General features: G+C 46.9%; 3 protein-coding genes across 7 annotated transcripts; 1 reads left to right on the top strand and 2 right to left on the bottom strand.

Moving 5' to 3' along the window:
* Window positions 1-299: 299 nt before the first annotated feature.
* On the bottom strand, window positions 300-4,505 carry pyroxd2 (pyridine nucleotide-disulphide oxidoreductase domain 2). 5 transcript variants are annotated; one of them, XM_003964118.3, is made up of 16 exons: window positions 4,232-4,505; window positions 4,009-4,028; window positions 3,842-3,935; window positions 3,651-3,724; window positions 3,396-3,551; window positions 3,168-3,321; window positions 3,013-3,074; window positions 2,845-2,942; window positions 2,596-2,737; window positions 2,385-2,519; window positions 2,225-2,297; window positions 1,912-2,065; window positions 1,323-1,474; window positions 1,089-1,195; window positions 601-721; window positions 300-509 (listed from the first exon to the last, which is right to left on the bottom strand). In XM_003964118.3, the coding sequence occupies exons 1-16, from the start codon at window positions 4,338-4,340 to the stop codon at window positions 439-441; spliced, it is 1,722 nt and encodes a 573-aa protein (XP_003964167.1). In that variant the 5' UTR covers window positions 4,341-4,505; the 3' UTR covers window positions 300-438. The 5 variants fall into 5 exon arrangements, with proteins under 5 accessions (XP_003964167.1, XP_011601649.1, XP_011601650.1 ...); XM_011603347.2 differs by lacking the exon at window positions 4,009-4,028 and having other exon boundaries at window positions 4,232-4,500; XM_011603348.2 differs by lacking the exon at window positions 3,651-3,724 and having other exon boundaries at window positions 4,232-4,353.
* A 2,152-nt stretch (window positions 4,506-6,657) lies between these two features.
* On the top strand, window positions 6,658-12,001 carry slc25a28 (solute carrier family 25 member 28). The gene is made up of 4 exons (XM_003964119.3): window positions 6,658-7,154; window positions 9,063-9,291; window positions 9,916-9,972; window positions 10,335-12,001. The coding sequence occupies exons 1-4, from the start codon at window positions 6,810-6,812 to the stop codon at window positions 10,877-10,879; spliced, it is 1,176 nt and encodes a 391-aa protein (XP_003964168.1). The 5' UTR covers window positions 6,658-6,809; the 3' UTR covers window positions 10,880-12,001.
* Window positions 12,002-16,751: 4,750 nt separating this feature from the next.
* nkx3.3 (NK3 homeobox 3) lies at window positions 16,752-18,219 on the bottom strand. Its single transcript, XM_003964120.3, has 2 exons — window positions 17,787-18,219; window positions 16,752-17,646 (listed from the first exon to the last, which is right to left on the bottom strand). Exons 1-2 carry the CDS (start codon window positions 18,019-18,021, stop codon window positions 17,192-17,194), a joined length of 690 nt encoding a protein of 229 aa, XP_003964169.1. The 5' UTR covers window positions 18,022-18,219; the 3' UTR covers window positions 16,752-17,191.
* Between the last annotated feature and the right edge of the window lie 1,705 nt (window positions 18,220-19,924).

Genomic DNA, 19,924 nt, shown 5'->3' on the forward strand with positions numbered 1-19,924 from the left:
GACTGCAGTAGCGCAGAAGGATCGACAGTATTTCCTGTTGTTGAAGGAGCTGATGTCATAGTCTCCTGCAGGATCTGGGTGTTCCCCATGATGGATCTGAGCTTTGCCCCCATCTTCCACCAACTCCAGGGAGCCAACTGGGCAGCCCAGGGCAGAGCTGCCTTTCTTTCTCTTCCTGTCTGCTGCTGTGACAACGCCACAAAAATGGCTGATGTCGTTTTAAAGAAAAACCAAAAAACTTCCATATCTCTATATTGGCAGCGACTGATTTTGAAATCATTCTCAACAAAATAGAAATATAACTTTTTTCCAAACATTTTATTTCAGTTTGTTTTAGTTTATTTATCCTAAGGAAGTCAGCACCATGTTGCCACAACAGCATTAACATAACATAACAACACAACTATCTCAACACTTGGAGTTTTTTCACCAAATATTTCATTGATGTTTCAGGTCAGCCATGACGGCCAGTGCCGCGTTCCAGCCTGGTGAGCCCATCACACCACCACCTAACAGAAAAGCAACATTTTGTTGGGTTAAAAAAGCAGCGCTTGTCGTCTTTGTGACGTCACCACGCGGCTGTATGAGTGAAAAGCAGACCTGGGTGACTCCCGCTGCCGCACAGATACAACCCTTTAACTGGGGAGCGGTAGTTGGACAGGCAGGGCAAAGGTCGCGCTAGGTAAAGCTGGTCCAACGGCATCGATCCATGAAAAATGTTCTGTCAGGAAAGAAATACAACAGGGGAGGGGTTCTCTCTCTCTCGTCGACAGGCTAGCATTAAAATAGACAGGCTTGCCAGTGAGATAACCCCTAACTGTTTGTTAAAGAGCTGCTACATAACGCAAGCAGATGACATTTTCCTGTCTGCGATGCCCGATTGGCTTGATTTTGGACTCTGGCTCGGTTTCAGTTAAAAAGTAACAATTGTCTGCTCTTACAAATGTTTCTCTGTGTAAATATGAAGCGGTGGATCACCGCACTGGATGCAAATCATTTCCTCAACCAGGGAACTTCTGCGACGTTGGGCACTTCACCTATGAACTTTTAAAGTTGCTGAAAGTTTGATATGGTGAATGAGTACAAACCCCTCCGGTGAGCCCAAAGATCTTCTCCAGATCAGGCGGAACCAGGATGTCTCTGCCTATAACTGAAGATTTGAACCCTGGAGCATATTGTTCCACCCAGTCAAATACTAAGGAAACAAACAAACAAATGCAGGTCTGCCCAAGTTGCACTTCATTTCACATAGATTTGAAACAATATATCAGTAGATTCAAAGATCTAGTTTAAAGGGACTGAGCTCCTGGACAGGGTCGTACCTCTGTCTGCATAAGCCTCTCTGTCTTGATCAGTCCACTCCTTGCCTTCTATGTGGTAGGGAGTGAACTGGGTGAAGAGTGAAATCACATGGCAGCCAGGGGGAGCCAGAGTCGGATCCAACACGGAAGGGACAGTCATCTCTACCATAGGCCTGGAGGAGTTACAAGACTTTAGAATAAACCACAAACCAATATGCCTAAACAAATAGAAGGAGTGTGGGAATGAAAAGCATCACTTATTACATATGGTGACCCCGTAATAGTACAGTGACTGGTAGCTTAGCTCAATACACTTTGCAAATATATTCTGCTAGGCCAGCAAAGAAATGGGAAATAAACATCAAAGTTTGTTTTGTTTGCAGAGGGAGATATTGCTTTCCAATTAAAGGCTCCTCTTTATGCTGCAAACACGGGGATCCATTTTTAAATATGTGCTTATGTTAACCATTAACCGAAATGCCTGGAAGTCTTTTCCACATGCAGCACTGTCGCCTTTCAACTGAGGGCCGATGAGCAAAAGCCAAAACGTAAATGGTGGAATCTGGAGCAGAGAGCGTGCGTCGGCGATGAGGGGCACGACTGCGCGAACCTCGATGAGGGGCGTCCGTTCAAGGCCTCCTTGTACGCCGTCTCCAGCACGTCGACGCTTTCACAATTGATGTGAATGGAGCACTGATGGTGAGGCCCGGGCTTGCCGTTTGCCGTGGGAGCCGCAAGGAAGTTTGGTAGACTGTCTACTGCCACTGTAGGAGGCCAATATAGATGCAGTCAGGGCTGGTTCTCCAGATTTATCGTAAAAATGTCATTTTTAACAATAGCTTCCCTAATGCCATGAAGCTCAGGCAGTGCTGCACAGATGTGCTGGCATCAGCATCCTGCTTGGCATGACAGAAGGCATTTACCATTGATTTTGGTAACAGGCGAGGTGTAGTCGATCTGCTCCACGGCGCGGATGAACTCGGGAGAAAGGACAGTCTACGACGAGAAGAGAAGGCCAGAGGCAATAAAAATAATAATAATGTTCCTGTTGTCATTGTGCGGGTGCCGTGATCTCGGGAATACCCGCGGAGTGAGTTTCCTGAAGGTAACATCTGGAGTGGCGTTTGATAACACCACTTTGCTGCGGATCTCCGTCCCATCTTTCAGCACCACTCCCTTCGCTGCACCGTCTGAACCGACCAGGACCTGGTCCACGTCCTGTCATCGGGCGCAAACGCAGATCAAACCTCGACTTCAAATCGACAGAAACACGATAACCTCAGAGCCGAAATACCTTCTCTGTGAAAATGTCTGCACCGTGGGATCGAGCGGAGCTGGCGATGGCCTCCGACACCCGGCCCATGCCTCCCTCCACATAACCCCATGCACCTTTCTCCTTCTCCAGCTCGCCCATCACATGGTGCAGCAGCACATACCTTCAACACAAGACCGTAACATCAGCGCATGTCAGTGGTGCGTTTACTGACACACGGGAAAATAGTCGTTCTGGGTGATATTTTGTGTGATAAGAGACGTGACCCACCCACTGCCAGGGTTACTCGGGCTGGTCATGGCTCCAATCACACCATCGGTAGCCAGAGTGGCCTTCAGAGGCTCGGAATCGAACCATCTATTGAGGATCTGTTTTCCCAAAAAGAGCCGGTCATGATGCAGTCAACAGGAGAAAAGCAACAACTTTGATGCTGCAAACCTTCATTATTGGTGCGGTTAAGATCTCATAAAAGCCTGGAATCTTTGTCCCCAGAGCCAGACCTTCAAATTCAACATAGAGGACACATCAGGACAGATGCAGAGTCGATTAGCTGTTAGCTAATTTATTTTTCAGTTCTGCATATATAAACACACCACATTTGACCAAGGGAACGGCAGTTCTCGCTGCAGCCAGTCTCTTCCTTAATGATCCAGTAGTAGCACTGGGAATGTCCACAGGAGGAGCATCCAGGAGCGGATGGATGGCTGCTGCTAAGCTGTCCAAGTGTGCGACAAAGTCCGGGTAAACCTGGGAACAACGCATAGGACTCAGGCTAAAATGCAAGTCCCTGCACACTTAGTCAAGGATTTCCATTTACTTGCCTCAGCATCCTTCTGGGAGAACTTGCTGATTTCCTTCTGGTTCATGGCCACATCTGAGCCCAGCGTGAGCGACCTGGGTGGAGCTCCTCTCAGTCCCTCCTCCAGCATGGGGGTAAAAGCATGGGGATCCCTCATGTATACCTTCAGCCCATGTTTCTAAAAATAAACATCACAGACACACACACCAACATTTGATCACATTAAACCAGGAAAAATGATAAATCTCTTACAAACCTCAAACCTTGACGTGTTTACCTTGAGCTCCAAATCTGAATATATGTGAGGTCTTAACAGACTCAGCACATAAGAACACCTGGAGAAGCGGAAACCTGTATGCAAAACTACAGTAACTCCCACAGGCGGCGGCTGCATTTCAGAGGTTACATTCAAGTGGCACTTTTGAGCAGATCATTGGGTTTGTAGGTGGGCCACAGAGGCCACCTTACCTGGGATGATTTCCTCTGTGACCGCAGCTCCGCCAAGAACATGTCGACGTTCTAGGACTGCTGTCTTCAGTCCTCCTCTCTGCAGGTAGGCTGCCTGGACAGATGCACACCAACACCGTTACTGTAACGCGGTACCCACTAGTCAACATGCAGGCCTTTGAACTTACTGCCACCAGCCCGTTATGTCCTGCGAACAAACATAACATTTGTCCATATTACTGCTTATGAAAATGCAGGCTATTATTACTCTTGTGTACTGCACGATGTCGGACACGTTAAAAACGTGAAATAACTCGCAAGAAAGCAAAAAATATCCAAAAAAGTATATTGAACTTGTTGATAATGTCCACGTTAAGTCAGCGCTTATTGCAAACGCTGCACAAAACCCACCTCCTCCGATGACCAGAGCGTCATACTGGGATTTTATGGTGAAATGGCGGCGCATAAACCTGGTTACTGTCCCGAATGCTGCAGCGTTTTTAGTCCGACTAGTCCACATTATTGCAGGGGTCCCAAATAAAAGTTGACCCTTCGTTTCTGTGCTTGCGGAGGGAAAATACGGCTCAATCCAACTGTCAAGAAATTACTGCCCAGTTTGCTGAAGTTTTGTAATGAAGAAAACAATTTTTCTTTTTCTTTTAAGAGGCGTGTCTGCCTATGACCTGGTAATTATTAAACTGGCCACTTGGTGGCAGACTGCACACGCTTTGCGCAGAGGCGTTCACTACAAAGCACGCGAGTTATGTTGTCTTCAACTGTTATTTTTCATTTCATTTAGCATTTCGTATGTTGCAACTAATTAAACTGTGTGTATCCGAATTTCACATGTTCAGATGGCCGCTCACGTGCTCTGTGCTGGCATCTGAGCGGTTCTGGTGAACCGTCGACCTAAAGAAGCTGCACCCAGGTGAATGAATCGTGTTACCTGTTGCATTTCTCTTCTGCGTCGCCCCAGTTAGTTTACAGTGTTTTTTGCTGCAGGTGTAACGCCCCTTAACCACACCTGCGGGCTTTCTGGGGAATTCAAACAGTTTTAAGAGAAAAAGTCTGCACAGAAACATTTAGTTTAGAAACTGAAGATGAAGCTTGGTTTTAATCACGACAATAAATCCCATTTTAATTTTCAAACCGAGCAAACTCTTGTCCACGCTGCTTTTTTGGATGATGGGGACGTAACGATGCCTCGACTGGGGTGGTGCAGTTTCACTCTGGCTTTAACCGTCACACATCTTCACCAGAGGTTTAAGATGAACTCTCAGCAGCTTGTTCCTTTGCGCTGCTGTTGAAGATGTCGTGTTTCTTTAGTGGTGCTCTCAGCATGATGAAATCGCATCATTCATTGGATCATGACAGTCCAGGGAGTAGCCAGAGCCGGTCCACTGGGACCTGAGCAGGAAGAGTGTTAATGGCACACAAACAACCAAACACAGCAGAATATAACGAAGTTATTGTGTCATATAATCTGTGGTTTTTGTTGGTTGTTTTTTTATTATTATGTTTTGCTTAGACGGTGTAAAATAATTCCTGAGGCTGGCAGAGATCGTGCACTCTCTTGGCAGAGGGAATGAACAGAGGTGTGATGGTGATCTAGAGTTTCCTGCTGGGCCCAACATGCCGCTCCCCTGATGCCTCACTCCTGCATTAGTTTCAGGGAAGAGAGATGATCCTGACGGGCCGTCTGCTTGGTTTTCTTTTAAGAAACGTCTGCAGACAACAGCCAGTCAACCATAACTAGATCAGAAGCAGGCGCTTTTGGTCTTGTAAGCAGAAATTAACACTTCCTTCTCCTTTGTCGGCAGAAATTCAACACTGCGGCCCTTGAAGGCTCTCCCAAGCAATTAAGGGGAAAATTGAATTTTGTTCTTACAGCGCCGCACCTAAACACAATTACCTCATTCTCTAGAAAATGGGACGACCCGCCCACCCCCCACCCCCACTCACCCATCCCCATTATTGATGATGGATTTGAAATAAACCCTCGCTGAAGTCCTCAAAATGTGTCACTGTGCAAAACAAATCTGTTTGGAGCACGTATTGTGATGCTAGCTGTTAACATTAGATTGTTGATTGCTACTTTACGTGTTTTGTTTTTGCCTCTTTTAGCACAAATCCAAGTTGGCAAAAGCCAACATATGCATGTGTTGTGACCCCTATTTTATTTAAGATCCGCTGTAGATTTATGTAGTGATTAGAGACAGATTATAGACTGTGACTCCCATCAGAGAATCAAGGTCCTTGGAGTGAGAGCTAAACTTTTGTTCCTTTAAGCCCCTTGATTTTAGAAGATCAAAGGTGAAAGTCTCTTCAGACTTCAGAACATTATCAAAATTTAATGAGCTCTTCCTTGGCCCATTATTTCTGGAAAAAAATCAATTGAAATACATTTATAACTTTTTGAGCTGCTTTCCTAGAAGAAACACAAACAAATATGGCCTCACTATGAATATTGGCCTCATGAATATATACACACACACTGGGGTTATTGGTTTACATTTTTATGGTTGTTATTCATCACAGTATTTCAATGAATCCGGTTTTGCTTCCCTGTTCCCACTATTTATTGCGTAAAGCTAGCAGATAAAGCAGTGCTTATCATCCTTAGCTTCTTTTACAAGCAGACTTGTTATAAAATAACCTGCTCTGACTTCTGCTCCTGCTTTTACGGCGCCCATAGGCGAACCTGTCGCGTAGCGGCCAAACGTCACACATGTTTTGAAGCCCCATTTGATTGACGTGTGTTTCGACCAATCAGGAGCGTAGGCTTTGCCCGCAGTAGCCAATAGGAGATGACTTCCTCCCAGCGGCCTGTCTGGTGCGTTATCCGCCGGGGCCCGCCTCGTTGCTGTGTTGCGGGGCTGTGAGGGCATGGTGGAGCCGACCCGAAGCTGCCAAAGCCCCCTAAAGGAATGCAAGATTTCAAGACGCTACACCTGCGGGCCTAACCACTTTACACATTACCTGGTTTCTAATGGAAGCAGATGGATTTGTGAGGAGGCGTCGGATGACAAGTGAGACCGCAGGCAATGATTCCGGAGTTGCTGGTGCATCTGCCGGAGCAGAAGTTCGATGGATGGGCGGACGCTTCTGGGGAGTTTCGGAAAGTCTCGTCGGGAGTCTGACACCTAGGATCGGTGGGGAAACTGAGATCCAGACTGTTGAATGTATCCGCAATGCGCAAGATGGACAAGCAGACGACTCCGAGCCGGATTACGAGGGGCTGCCACAGGGAGCGTCCACTTGCACCCACATGTTAGCTGGAGCCGTGGCCGGGATCATGGAACACTGCCTCATGTTCCCCATCGACTGTGTCAAGGTAGCACAATTCAGTGCCTAACAAGTGGCCCAGGGCTGTGCAGGGATATTGTGTTCACAGCAGGTTTCTGTTGTGTCATTATGACGCCAACACGAGCGTTAGCATAGCCCGCTAGCTAGCTGGCTAATGTAAACACGCCACAGAGGACAAGGTCAGAAGCCTCGTTTAGCGAGTCTGCTTCCCTTCCAGTTAGCCTGTTAGCATGCCAAAACTGTGCTGCTTTCGCTTTAGTTTTCGGCCTCAGTTTTTTTGAAAGACTTTTTATACCTGAGAAATGAAACTACACACCATTACATCACTCTACTGACTTGTTACGTAACCTTAGTATAAACATTGTAGATATGATCAAAAGAAGGTCGTGGTTGAGTTTTTATTTGCATTTGCACCTATTGTGCCATTATGAGTTGGACTGGAGGTTTCTCGTGACAGTTTAGGCATCTTTAGTTTTTGCACACCATAGCAAATGGACTTCCATCACATGCAAGTCACCAACTTCACTCTCAGCTCTCTCCACGTGGTCTCATGACTAATTGATGTTGTGCTTTTCGTGTTCAGTAACCTTTTGTAGTAGAGGGTCCAGAAGGTGCCGTGAAGTGGTTTTCATCATTGTGCAACACTGACCACAGGGATGGGACAGTGATGACAGAGTCTAGTACCGTCAGTTGTCTCTGACACTCTGAAAAGATGTCCATATGGTTCATCCACGTCTTTCACACCTGCAGTCTGCCACAACCTTGAAAAGGCCGGCGATTACAGATAAAGTTCTCGTCCAGGCAGCCCCAAAGACGTCTCTGATGAGCCAATGTAAATGTGCAACATACAGACAGCTGCACGTTATCAGGAGCGACAGCTATTTAAAGGGAACGCTAAAATAACTTAAATGCATCTCCTATTCCATTCTTACAGAGAGATTTTCCCCACTTACCACAAAGACTTCCCGTCTTTGCGTAAGCTCCTCAAAAGCGACTCACTTGCTGTATGCCTGTGTAATGATAGAGTGGAATATCCCTTCATGTAGCCTAAATCCCAGTAATCGGTTACGGGTTTTAGAGACACCTCTTAAATTTGTGCTGGTCTTTTCTGCACAATGCACATTCATTTGCATTGGTTTTCCTAAATAATCAATGGCATGTCTGTTCTAAGTACAAAGGTTTGTTAGCTGTGCTAACATACACAGACAAGCCAGATGCTAACTGTACCTCAGGTTAATGTAAAGTTGCACAGGAGGATTTATTCATCCAGCATTCAGAATACATCCAACTTCCACTGCCCCTCCAGTAACCGTGTCAGAGGATGTGCCGGCCAAGCATGCGTACTCTCATATCAGCAATCTATCATTAGACCTGCGCTTCTGCTGCTGCAGTATGGACTAAAATGAGGCCATATTTATTCTTTGCCAGAACGCTACTTTCAGCCTCACAGTGGGGAACGAGTCTGCCCATTCAACTGGAAGGTTGGTATTCGGGGATTATGTTGCAGTTTGTTCCCCCAGAAGGACTCAAATTACAACAACCGCTGAGTGGTCCTCGCGGTCCTTCTTTTAATAATGTAGTAGCGTTTGATTTTGTTTGCAGAGTTTCCCTGTGTGCTCTAATCGTAGGTGTTTCGGGGTCAGTGGGAAAAGAAGCTTACTGGAAGTGAGCTTACGTCCCCGTCTGGCCTTGGAGCTTGTAACTCCATGCTTCCTTCCATTGAATTTTACATGAGCGCCAACTCTCCCGCACACAATGTTGAACACCCCATTTCCCTTTTTTTGACCCTCCCTCCCCCCCCAGCCACAATGGCCAGTGGCCAGATGGATGGCAGAGGTTGCATCCATTTCTTTAATTGTGCAAAGCGCTTTGGAGTCCGGAAAGGAACACAATGCTGATTTTGTGTGGCTTCATTCCCATGATTTCTCTCTCCCAGACACGAATGCAGAGCCTCCAGCCTGAGCCCGCAGCCCGCTACAAGAATGTGATGGATGCCCTCCACCGAATCGTTGCCACGGAGGGAGTTTGGCGGCCAATGAGAGGGCTGAATGCGACAGCAGTGGGGGCAGGACCCGCCCATGCCCTCTATTTTGCCTGCTATGAGAAACTGAAAAAGACGCTCAGTGATGTCATTCACCCAGGGGCTAACAGTCATTTGGCTAATGGTACCACAAAACATGCATATGCACACATCATACAATTACACAGACGGTCGGGAGTGTGCGATCATTCTCATTAACCCATATGTCGGTCCAGCTCCACAGTACACAGCTCCATGTACGCGTTCTGTCTCAGAAGCTGCCGACTCAGCCTAACCTGGATCTAACGGTCCTCCTTCGGGCCCCGGCAGGATGTCAAATTGGCTTTCATAGCAACAATCCTACACAGGATGAAAGATGATTTTTTTCTTTGACAAGTTCACCAAATGTGCCTCGACTTTAACATAGATTTGATACGTTTGCACTGAATGTGAAACCATTTCCATAGTCCTTGTTTTTTCATCCCTCCCCTCCTTCTCCAGGCCAGGTAAGTCCTCTCCCTTCCCCCTTCTGTTGCTCTCTCTCCACATCCATTCGTTTTTTAAACCTCTGTAATGGGGCAGTGACTTGTCGTGACCTCTAGGTGTCGCTCTATGCACAGATTGAACCTATGACTTTGCTCGGTAGCCTGTGAAAGCACAGAAGGAGTGAAGGCTGGGGCGGGAGTCAAGGAAAATCCGCCGCCCTCCTGTAGCCTCTCCCGCTCTGAAACTTTAATGCGGACTAATTTCCAAAGTTTGTTTGTTCCAGGAACAGCCGGGTGTGTGGCCACACTGCTTCACGACGCCATCATGAACCCGGCGGAAGGTAAAGAGCAATGCGTGATGTCTGTGCTGGATACAGGGCGCTAGTAAATGTACAGGTGCCACATGTCCGCCTGTAACCCTGCGGCCCTGAATATTGACTTTGACAGCTGCCTCTGGTCCACCTGTTGATGCATGTTAGTAGAAGGACACTGTCCCAGTCCTGAAGGTCCCAGTCCTGAAGGTCCCAGTCCTGCTGTGCAGCTGTTGGATGGGACACAGTTGTCTGTCTACATCTTGAAATGTGAACGTTCACGAGCGTCTAATGTTGTAATTTAACACTAATTTCTTGTTCTCTGTTTCTTTCTGCCCCGTTCCTTTTCCTTGAACGCGTCCCCCCCCCCCCCCCCCCCCCCGTGGCTTCAGTTGTGAAGCAGCGCATGCAGATGTATAACTCGCCCTACCGTGGCGTGTTGGACTGTACACGCGCCGTGTGGCAGAGGGAAGGCCCGAGCGCCTTCTACCGCAGCTACACCACCCAGCTCACCATGAACGTGCCCTTCCAGGCGCTCCACTTCATGACCTACGAGTACCTTCAGGAGCTCCTCAATCCCCACAGACAGTACAACCCCTCATCCCACATGTTGTCCGGAGCGTTGGCCGGGGCCATCGCCGCCGCCGCCACCACGCCCCTGGATGTCTGCAAGACCCTGCTCAACACGCAGGAGTCGGGCGCGCTCACTTCCTCCTCCCCCAACAAAGGAGCCCACGGACAGATCTCAGGCCTGGCCCACGCCTTCCGGACAGTTTACAGGCTGGGCGGCCTGAAGGGCTTCTTCAAGGGGGTCCAGGCGAGGGTGATCTACCAGATGCCCTCCACGGCCATCAGCTGGTCAGTCTACGAGTTCTTCAAGTACGGACTCACCAAGCACGAACGCGACAAGAGGAGAGGGCAGCACATGGAGACATAGCTGCAGATGCTCTGAGAGGAGAGTCAGCCATCGATACGCACATAGAATCTGTCTACAACGCACCTCGGTTGGTCATTGAAGTTCAACCTTTGCAGAAATCATAAGAGAATTTCAGTAGGTTGTAGTTTCTGCTACACAAATTCAAGCTTATACATGGTTCGAATGACCGAATCTAGCTAGCTTCAAGATATTTCGGCGGGTGGGGGGCGTTTTACTGGCCATTTCTGAGCTGCTGACTACACAAAACGCACAAGTCTAAATTTGGTCAGCAGGGGGCGCTAGTGTTGCTTTCCCCTCCATTAATATCAGTCCGAGAAGTGGAGGTTTTTCACCGTTCCCAACCCCGAGTTGAATAAACCTGGATGACTCCTGCTTATGTTCACACAGGCATTCAATCCTGTCTCAAAAATGTCTTGATTTGATCCAGATTCAGAATAAAATCGACCCATTTTGTTGTTGATCAGACTTTTCTCTGTAAAAGGTTTAAACCGTTGAGAGCTAAAGTAAAGGCCACCTATTGGGATCAATTGATCTGTGTAAATCTGACATTTGTCTGATATGTCTGCACAAATTGTTTGACCTATATTATTGAGTTAAAATAATGGTGTTCATTCTAGCATCTTTTTTTAAAATCAGATTAAATCTATCTGTTTAAAATTTTCCCTCATGGATGGAAAGAATTCAGCAGCTATGAAAATAATTTATTTTAATCGTATTCATCCCTTAAAATTTATTATATTTTGTCCAACTGTATTAATTTAAAATCAACAATTTGTTATCCCCCCCCTTTTTTTTCTGTGAAAGTCAGTCCCAAAAGTCACCATTAATGCCTTGTGTAGACGTTTGCTGGGGCAGAAAGACCAGGACAGATTTGTCTGTAGCGAAACCATGTTTTGTTTCCAGATTGGATGCTGCTGAGTTGCTTATCAGCTAATGTTGCCTCCAGTGCACCCTGTCATGAAATAAATTTGGAACATCAAAGGGTTCAGTGTCTCCAGAGATCTGTATCTGTGCACTGTTGAGTACGTAAATATGGACGCTGCCACTCTGGTGGATTGATGTCTGATTGTTTCCAGCACTGGATCGCACTCGCTGAATAAAGAAAGGGTCGCCGCTCGTGAACAATCAGAGCCCTCGTCTCAGTTTTTTAGAGATTTTATATAAAGGCATTGCATATTTGATTGTTTTTAGGGGGGTTAACGGTGGGTTGGGATTCTGCTGGCGCATGAAAGAACTGAGGCAGGTAGGCGTGTTTTGTCTTGAGCACAGGTGCAGATTTCAACTTTGACCCCCAGGTTGAAAACGGTTGCAATTTAGAGCCTGAACGCAGACATTGCACTAACCGTCAGGAACCTGAAACGGTGCCGCTAGTCGACCTACATGACGAAGCAATTAACCCTAGAACGCTAACGGGTGACTCTTCTGGTGCGCTCGGGTCGATCTGTTCATGTGTGACCTGCCTGTAGGTACGTGTGGGCTTTATCTTATACACAAACAGGTTTCTCTCTTCTTTTTTCCCTCCTCTTGTCTGATGGCGCTGTGCATGTGAAGCAGGAGAGCTCAGCAGCTTCAGAAGGTCCGCTCTGGTAGCTCGTGGTCTGGTTCCAGCTTCACTGGGGCACGTACGAGCTCTTCTCTCACGCTCTTGAGGGCTGCCGTGGAGGGAAGGAGCTGCCGCCGGGATCAGTTTTCCCACTCAGAGCAGATATTCCAAGACTGAAGGGAGGAGATGAGAGAAACTCCAAAACAGCTTATGAATCCCACTAAAAACTACAGATGTCTGGCTCGTGTCAGCGCCGTCAGATAATCTGTGAATGGGATTCAGGGTTGGCTCTGATTTTTTTAAGACGGGAATGTGCTTTGTGTTTATGCACGTTTGGAGCGGCGCTATCACGCACAGCTGGATTGACCAGCTGTGGTTTGCTCTGATTATTTGATTCTATTTCATTGCCTCCATCATGGAAACTCAATGGAATACTGATACAATGGTGACCACCGGGTAAATAAATGTATGTTGCTTCCACATAGATATAAAAAAAAAATACATACTTTCAGACATTTTGTCATTTTTTTGGGGGGGGTGGGTTCTTTTTCTCGACATCTGGATCTTTCATGATCTAGTGCAAACTCCAACATGTCTCCAAACACGACCTCGTCAGACTGAATTATGAAGCACAGAAGCATGTGAATTCAGGATGGGGTCAGTCTAGTAAAATAAACCCCGGATGATCCATCGGCCGCTCCAGATCCGGACGGTGGAGCAGGAAGATGCAGGGCCGATGTTCTCCTGTCATTTAGGAGGAGGGCGGTTCTCTGACGATCCATATCTGATGTGCTGCAGAATGCGTGCAGTTTGGCTGCATCTCAACGGCTGCTGAGCCAGTGGGTCCGGGGGTAACGCGCCGCTGCTAATGGGACAGATTAAGGGTTATAAAAGAGCTGGGGGCGTGATCTTTAACTGGTCTGTTACCCGGGAGCAGGCAATGCCAGTTAGGAAACTCAAACTGCCTCTTTTGCCTGAGGACAGCAACAACTGAAAACTTGTTCTGTGACCATGATCAAAGCACGCCCACCAAACACACACACACACACACACACATATATCACTTTTGCCTTCAGGAGGGCAGAATCGGCCGTCTCTGATAGACTCGAGCAGTGTTACAGATGGTTGCAGATGTCGATGCAGAACTTTCCTCTGTCCCTCCCCCATATCTGCTAATGTTGTGACAAATTCCTCCAATGGGCAAGCGAGGCCGTTAAATCTTCTTATACACACTTAAACACACTCCCAGCATGTGTATACTATCTTTCTCTCTCTCTCTCAAACACACACACACACACACACATACACACAAAAACACACTAAAGCTAATGTTGTCTGTCAGTGAAGCGGGCAGAATTCTTCACGTGTGTGTGCAGAAGCAACACAGGTGCAGTCAGGGACACCGAGGAAGAAACATGCCTGCTGGCCTTTGAACTTGATCTTGAGAAGAAAGCCGTCTCCCCTTCCTGTCAAATAAGCTTAACTGTTATGCCTCCGAGCTTCGGCGCTCAAACTGGTCTGGCGAAAAACTCCATTCATTTGCTCACTCCCCGCTTTCGCACTTTCGAGTCTGGTATTTTCATTACAAGGGCGTCGGTGACGGGTCCCCTCGGCCGCAGTCCGAGACGACCGTTTTCGGTTCCTGTTCGCTCTCTGGCGCTGTGGTAAAAGTTAACTCATGGAGACATTTGCCTTTGTTGCTTAGCCTTGAATATCTGGCCACTTTACATTGTATCCAGGTCTGTTCGCCACTTTCACGAGGCTCAAGTCTGCTTTCACGCCAATAAAATGGAACAAAAGGTTGCGTTTGGGTCCTTAAAAAGGTCCTTATTGTTGCCACCTTCGTAATCACTCAGTAGGAGCCAGAGAAGCAAAGCAACGTAAATAAGTGCGTCCTCCTCAGCTGGGATATAAAGGGAACATATTTTGCCACTCTCGGATGCGTGCTTCAGCTTGAAATGGGACGAGCGTTGCAGATTTTATCATCAAAAACATTTTTAGGAGAAATGTGTCAAACCAAGCCGGAAGACAGGATGAGTGGGACGTGAGTCCTTCTCAGTGAAGGTGCGGAGAGAGACCAGGAAGAGGGAGGAGGGAAGTTCGAGAGGCCGTAAGTGGGCCTGAGTGGTTCCTTTATCGGCCCACTGATAGGAGACGTCTGTGTGTCGGAGCTGCTCAATGCTCTCCTTGTCTCTGCTTATCACACTTAATTAAAACATTTGGATTCCTCCTGCTCTGGGGGAGTATGTGTCTCTCTGAGCGCGTGCGTGTGTGTGTCTGTGTGTGTGTGAGTGTGTGTGGGAGACACCAGTGTGAAGAAGACTAGCAGAAGGACATATAACAGCTTGGAGGACTTCCTTCTATGGACAGCAGTCCTAAAAACACATTCACCCCCCACTGATAACCACGTTACAGCTCAGAAATGTCTCTTTATGATGAAAACTCTGACGTTTGCTGACGGCTGGCTGGGCCAAAAGATGCAAATAAGCAGGCAGATCACACAAAAAGAGGACAAGAATGTGGGTTTTCTGGGCGCTGGTGAGCCTGGTGTGATGGGCTCCCCCAGAACTGAGGTTTTGCTGTCTTCTAAGCTTTACTGTAAATGTTTACATTCCTACATAAACTGATGTTATCTGCTAATAGTTTGTGGAACGAGAGTCAAGAGTCCTCTGGGTGGGATTATTTGGTGTGTGTGTGTGTGTGTGTGTGTGACTCCTCTCTCCTCTCCCAGTGTGACATCAGCCATCAGCTTTCATTCGATAGGTTTGGTGGCTCAAACTCAGCCACCGGCCGAGGGTGAATCATGGCATCGTGATTCACCCTCGGCTCCGGTGCTTCGTGCGAGCTCTTAATCCGAGCCGTCTCGGTATCAATTTTGTCAAGACTACATTGTTTAAATGGTGGAGGCCCTCGAGGCGCTGATCCTCGCTACAGTGTGCACATTACAAATATGTGTGTGTGTACTGGCAGCGGCCTCCAAACCTCTGTGCTAATAGATTTGTGTTTTCAAAGCGCGGCCAGGCATGACTGAGGGCCGCCGTTACCGTGCTCCTCGCCCCACCCTCGCTGCATTCCTCTCACCTGAGACATCCTCAGTGGGGCGGAAGACAAAAGAGATGAGTCCGGTAACGACGCCTCGGTTCTGTGCTCCTTCGCACTGCTGGTTCAGTCTCTCACGCCTGAACTGGTCGACACAGCCGAGCAAGTGAAAACATCTGAACGTTTCATGGGCCTGAACGTTGCAAAACATGACAACAATCGGTGCTGGACGGGCCAGGAAGTCCGGAGATCCAGTAATAGCCAGTGTTCTGTTTACTGGATGGAGACTAGATTAGAATCGCTGCGCGGCCACGTGACTCACCCTCCTCATCGCCCCATTTGCTCTCAGTGGGGATTTTAATCAGCGTGACATCACACTGCGCGCAGGTAAAGACATACGCTTATCTCGTCACGGCGGGCGCCAACTATTCGCCGGAACAATGCGAATAATCAGAGCGCGCACAAAGCATACCGCGGAGTCACACACCGGACCCGGACCCGGGCCCCGACACCGACATCAGACTCGGACCCGCCCTGGCGTTATCGGGTCCTGGAAGTTGTTGTATCAAACGCGTAAAGAGGCTGAAGTGTTGTTTTGATATGAGAGATGAATGAGAAGAGGGCCGGTGTCACAGTGTGCCATCGGTTGTTGTTCTTGGCCCGAAACGGCTGGTGAGGAGTGATATCAACACTCTTGTGTAGGTACACGCACTTTTCAGGCAGGTTCACTTTTATTAAGATGTTTTACATGTATTATCAGTCGTGATTCTTGATACTAACTCATGCGGTTTCTGGCAGCCCCACTGCTGTTTTCATTATCTTCAAGTGTGGTTTTTGTGTGTGTTCTGCTGGGATGAGGGCGTGGACTTTTGAATAAGGTGTGATTAATGTGCTGGGATGGTGAAAGGTCTCCATTAACCCCTCTCTGACTCCTGCACCACCAAGATAGAGTCAGAAAAAGGTCTTCTCACTGTCTGTGTTGAGTCTGGCTGAAACTGAAAGTCAGCCTTTCACACAGCCGACCTGTGTGACACCTGTGTTCTGCCTGTGTGGTGCTGCATGATAAATAAGTCAGACAGCTCCTGTTGCAGATCATCAGATCCTCAGATGGTCCTCTGATCAGCTGCAGTTGCTACTCTTGCCTGAGGTCAGCTAACTGTGTACTCTCCTAAACAGACGATAACCTGTAGATAATGGCTGAAGGGTGGTTCTTTGTTCCCCACATTACAGTAAATGCAACTTTGTTTGACTTCATTATACTTTATATGACACCAATCTCCACATATGGCATGACATTAACATTTTATTGATCACGTTTCACTTCAAAAAAAACCTAAAGGTTCATCCATCCTTAGGGCACCCTTTGAAGAAAAACTAAGAAGACATATAAAGAAATGCAAAAATAAATGTCAGTAATAACAATGTCACAAAAGGGATAACAAAAAAGTAACAGCTTACATATTTAAAAGTCCTTACTCTTGTTTTTTGGTGCCCCTCCCTCAGTATTTGGCTACCATGAGGACACAGCAGCAGGTCAGATGGGACGTTATAGATTCATAAGCCAGATTCAAATCACCAATAGGCTTCCTAATCTATGACAATAATAATCTTTATGCTAACAATATTTGCACCCTTTTAAAAAGGAACTGTAACAATACATTACATAGTGAAAATGCAAATCATTGCATCAACAGTTGGGGAATCCTGTCTTTGTGCTGCACAGCTCACCCTCAGAGCATCCCTCTGGACGTCACCATGTTCAAGCTGCACAGCTGGCACCAGTAGTGCATGCAGGGGTAGTGCTGGTAGGCCTGGTACAGCGGCGATGTCACTGGGAGGCGCATTCCGCTCGCCTGCGGGCATGTTTGATTGTCCCTCACCAGCACCCTTAAAGCTTTCCTCGGCACAATCGTGAACTCACTCATCATCCGCCGTCGTTTGGTTTTGTACCTACGGTTCTGGAACCAGATTTTCACCTGAGTCTCTGTGAGTTTCAGAGTGTCCGCCAGGTCGGCCCGTTCGGGGCCCGAGAGATACTGCTGCGCGTTAAAGCGGCGCTCCAGTTGGAAGATCTGCGCGTAAGTGAAGGCCGCCCTGGTGCGCCGCTTGGTGACCGGCAGGCACCGCCGTTCCTCCGCTGAAGCGACCGCGTCCTCGCCGAGGTGGTTTGCGGCTTTTGTCGGGTCTGAGAACGAACAAAAATCATGAAACACAGTGTTTTTTCCCCCTCTTTAGGAATTATACGATTATTGTCATCAAATAATATCCTCTTTAAATACGTACAAGAAGAAATAAATAATGAAAAACGTCATATGTGTTGATCACCTTTGATATTCGGAGGTTTGGTTGTGTCCTCGCTGCTGCCGCTCAGATGGTCAGAAAGTCTCCCCAGCTGGAAGTTTCCAAGCGACAAATTGCGCGTTTTTATGTCCGCGCAGAGGGTCCCCGCTGTCGGCTGTGGAGCACTGTGTCCCCCGGTGCTCATTCCGCCGGCAGCTCCGTCAACATCACGTCCGGTGAGAATGTCTTTAATTGAGAAGGACGTGAAGCTCAACGTCATGTTTATTTATTTATTTGTTTAAAAAGCACGGAAGTCGCCTCCACCCTTGCGTGGGCGTTTAAGTAAAGGCATCTGTTCTTCAGTCACTCGAAAGTACACAAAATAAATCACTACATTTTAATTGCCCTATTCTTTTTATTGAGGTTTACCTGGATGTGTTCTAGTAATCAACACCCGACATCTGGAGCGTTAAGCCTTTTATACAGTTAAACCACAGCAGCAGCCCTCGCAGTCCACCCTCGATAGGCTCTTTATAATATCCGGTCCCTCCTCAAACCGCCCATTTTTAGTCTTTCCACAAACCAAGAATATGACACAGGAACGAATTTAAGGCAATTTCTGACTCTTGGGAGATGCAAAAGAAACTCGGTGTTCCTGAATTTCAAACATAATTTCGCCAAACACCGATCAGATAAATTAGCGTGTAAAGTCAGGTGCGTAAAGTTCAGCGTTCGTGCGTAAAAGTTTGCATTAATGGGTCGAACCACAGCAGAGCGTTGGTCGAATATTTATTATTTGAATTTATTTGTGGTTTAAGTCCACGTCATTGGAATTTGAACGTACTTCACAAGCCTTCATTTGTGCGTGAAGACAGTGGTGACACAGCCAAAGGACCCATAAGTAAAATCATTTCAAGTGGGAATATTACATTTAAATCAATCGAGTAGCGCCGCCACGTGGTTGCAATGGAAGCCTTTCAACTCTTTTTGTTGAAAGGAAATTTAAAAAAAATTAATCAGCAGGCCTGTACTTCCAAAAAAACCACACGTGACGACGGATTGAGCTCTCTCCTCTGGTTTGTTTTCGTCCTGTGACAAAACAGGGAAATCTCTCTGAGTGCTGGGCCAAATTATGTTAGAACAGAAGAACAGAAGAAGTTTTCGCACTTCAACTTTTGAAGTTTACTTTTCACCACATTTCATGGAGTACCGACTGATGTCCAAAAAGGACAGAAAGAGGGTTTGAAAACAATAGGATAAAATTCATACAGGCTTTAATACAACAATAGAATTTAAATACGTTTTTTCCTCATTTGTATAAATAAACCTGCATCTCATTAGTATAGTCTGTGAGGTAAATTTAAAAAAAGGTTTTAATATACTGTAAACATCAAAGAGATTTTTTAAAAAAACCCAGACATTTCAAAATAACATATTTAGTCATTAGTGTCCTTAATCGATGTATTTCTGAATGAAGCAGCCGTTCCAATTTATCAGTATTTTCCCTATAAAATTATGCTGATTATATAGTTAAATGATTTTATGAAGTCCCAGAAATGTTTTGGGTTTTTTTAAAGAATGTTGCTCGCACAATAGAAACACTTAGAATCGGATTATGAAGCGGCTCCTGCTGAATTTTAATGTGGCCATTCTGCAGAAAGGGCACTCATCATTCACCTATTAATCACATAATGGCAGAGGATTTACTCCAGCTTCTCTGTGCACTTATTCCGTCTCTATATTTGGGCCCCGGTTCTTTTGTGAGCTCCTTGAGTGGTTGCCATTGGAGACTTTGTTTTGGGAAACTCCACGCCTTGCGCCGCGATGAGCCGAGCAGCTATCTTTGGAAGCAGCAGATAGTGATCGCAGCGCCAGTCAGAGCAGCCGCGGCCAGGCCGCGTCCTCAGGCATCGCCGTCCTGTCGCCAGCTCTATTTACACTAGTGACTCTGCAGCACTTAGAGCTGACACCAGGTATGTCTCACCGGCAGTGCGGTAGCCAGGGGAAGTGGCCAGTGGGGCTATCAGATGAGACAAACGCTCTGTTTACGTTGCCATTTATCTCCATTAATAGTGTCAGCGTGTGCGATGCCTCGGAGGTGAAGGTGTGTGTTCCAGTCTCCAATCCAGCCTCAGTGTGTCAAATTGCTGCAATTATTATTATTATTATTATTATTATTATTA

The sequence above is a fragment of the Takifugu rubripes genome, chromosome 4, assembly GCF_901000725.2.
Source record: "Takifugu rubripes chromosome 4, fTakRub1.2, whole genome shotgun sequence".
Lineage (NCBI taxonomy): Eukaryota > Metazoa > Chordata > Actinopteri > Tetraodontiformes > Tetraodontidae > Takifugu > Takifugu rubripes.

Bases quoted from the DNA above. Each gene is read 5' to 3' on its own strand.
- pyroxd2 (XM_003964118.3), bottom strand. From the start codon at position 4,340: ATGTGGACTAGTCGGACTAAAAACGCTGCAGCATTCGGGACAGTAACC. The intron at 4,029-4,231 runs GTGGGTTTTGTG...GTTTGTTCGCAG, and splicing joins CGCTCTGGTCATCGGAGGAG to GACATAACGGGCTGGTGGCA. The intron at 2,298-2,384 runs GTATTCCCGAGA...TTCTCGTCGTAG, and splicing joins TCAGGAAACTCACTCCGCGG to ACTGTCCTTTCTCCCGAGTT.
- slc25a28 (XM_003964119.3), top strand. From the start codon at position 6,810: ATGGAAGCAGATGGATTTGTGAGGAGGCGTCGGATGACAAGTGAGACC. The intron at 7,155-9,062 runs GTAGCACAATTC...TCTCTCTCCCAG, and splicing joins TCCCCATCGACTGTGTCAAG to ACACGAATGCAGAGCCTCCA. The intron at 9,973-10,334 runs GTAAAGAGCAAT...CCGTGGCTTCAG, and splicing joins CATCATGAACCCGGCGGAAG to TTGTGAAGCAGCGCATGCAG.
- nkx3.3 (XM_003964120.3), bottom strand. From the start codon at position 18,021: ATGACGTTGAGCTTCACGTCCTTCTCAATTAAAGACATTCTCACCGGA. The intron at 17,647-17,786 runs GTGATCAACACA...GTTCGTTCTCAG, and splicing joins CAAACCTCCGAATATCAAAG to ACCCGACAAAAGCCGCAAAC.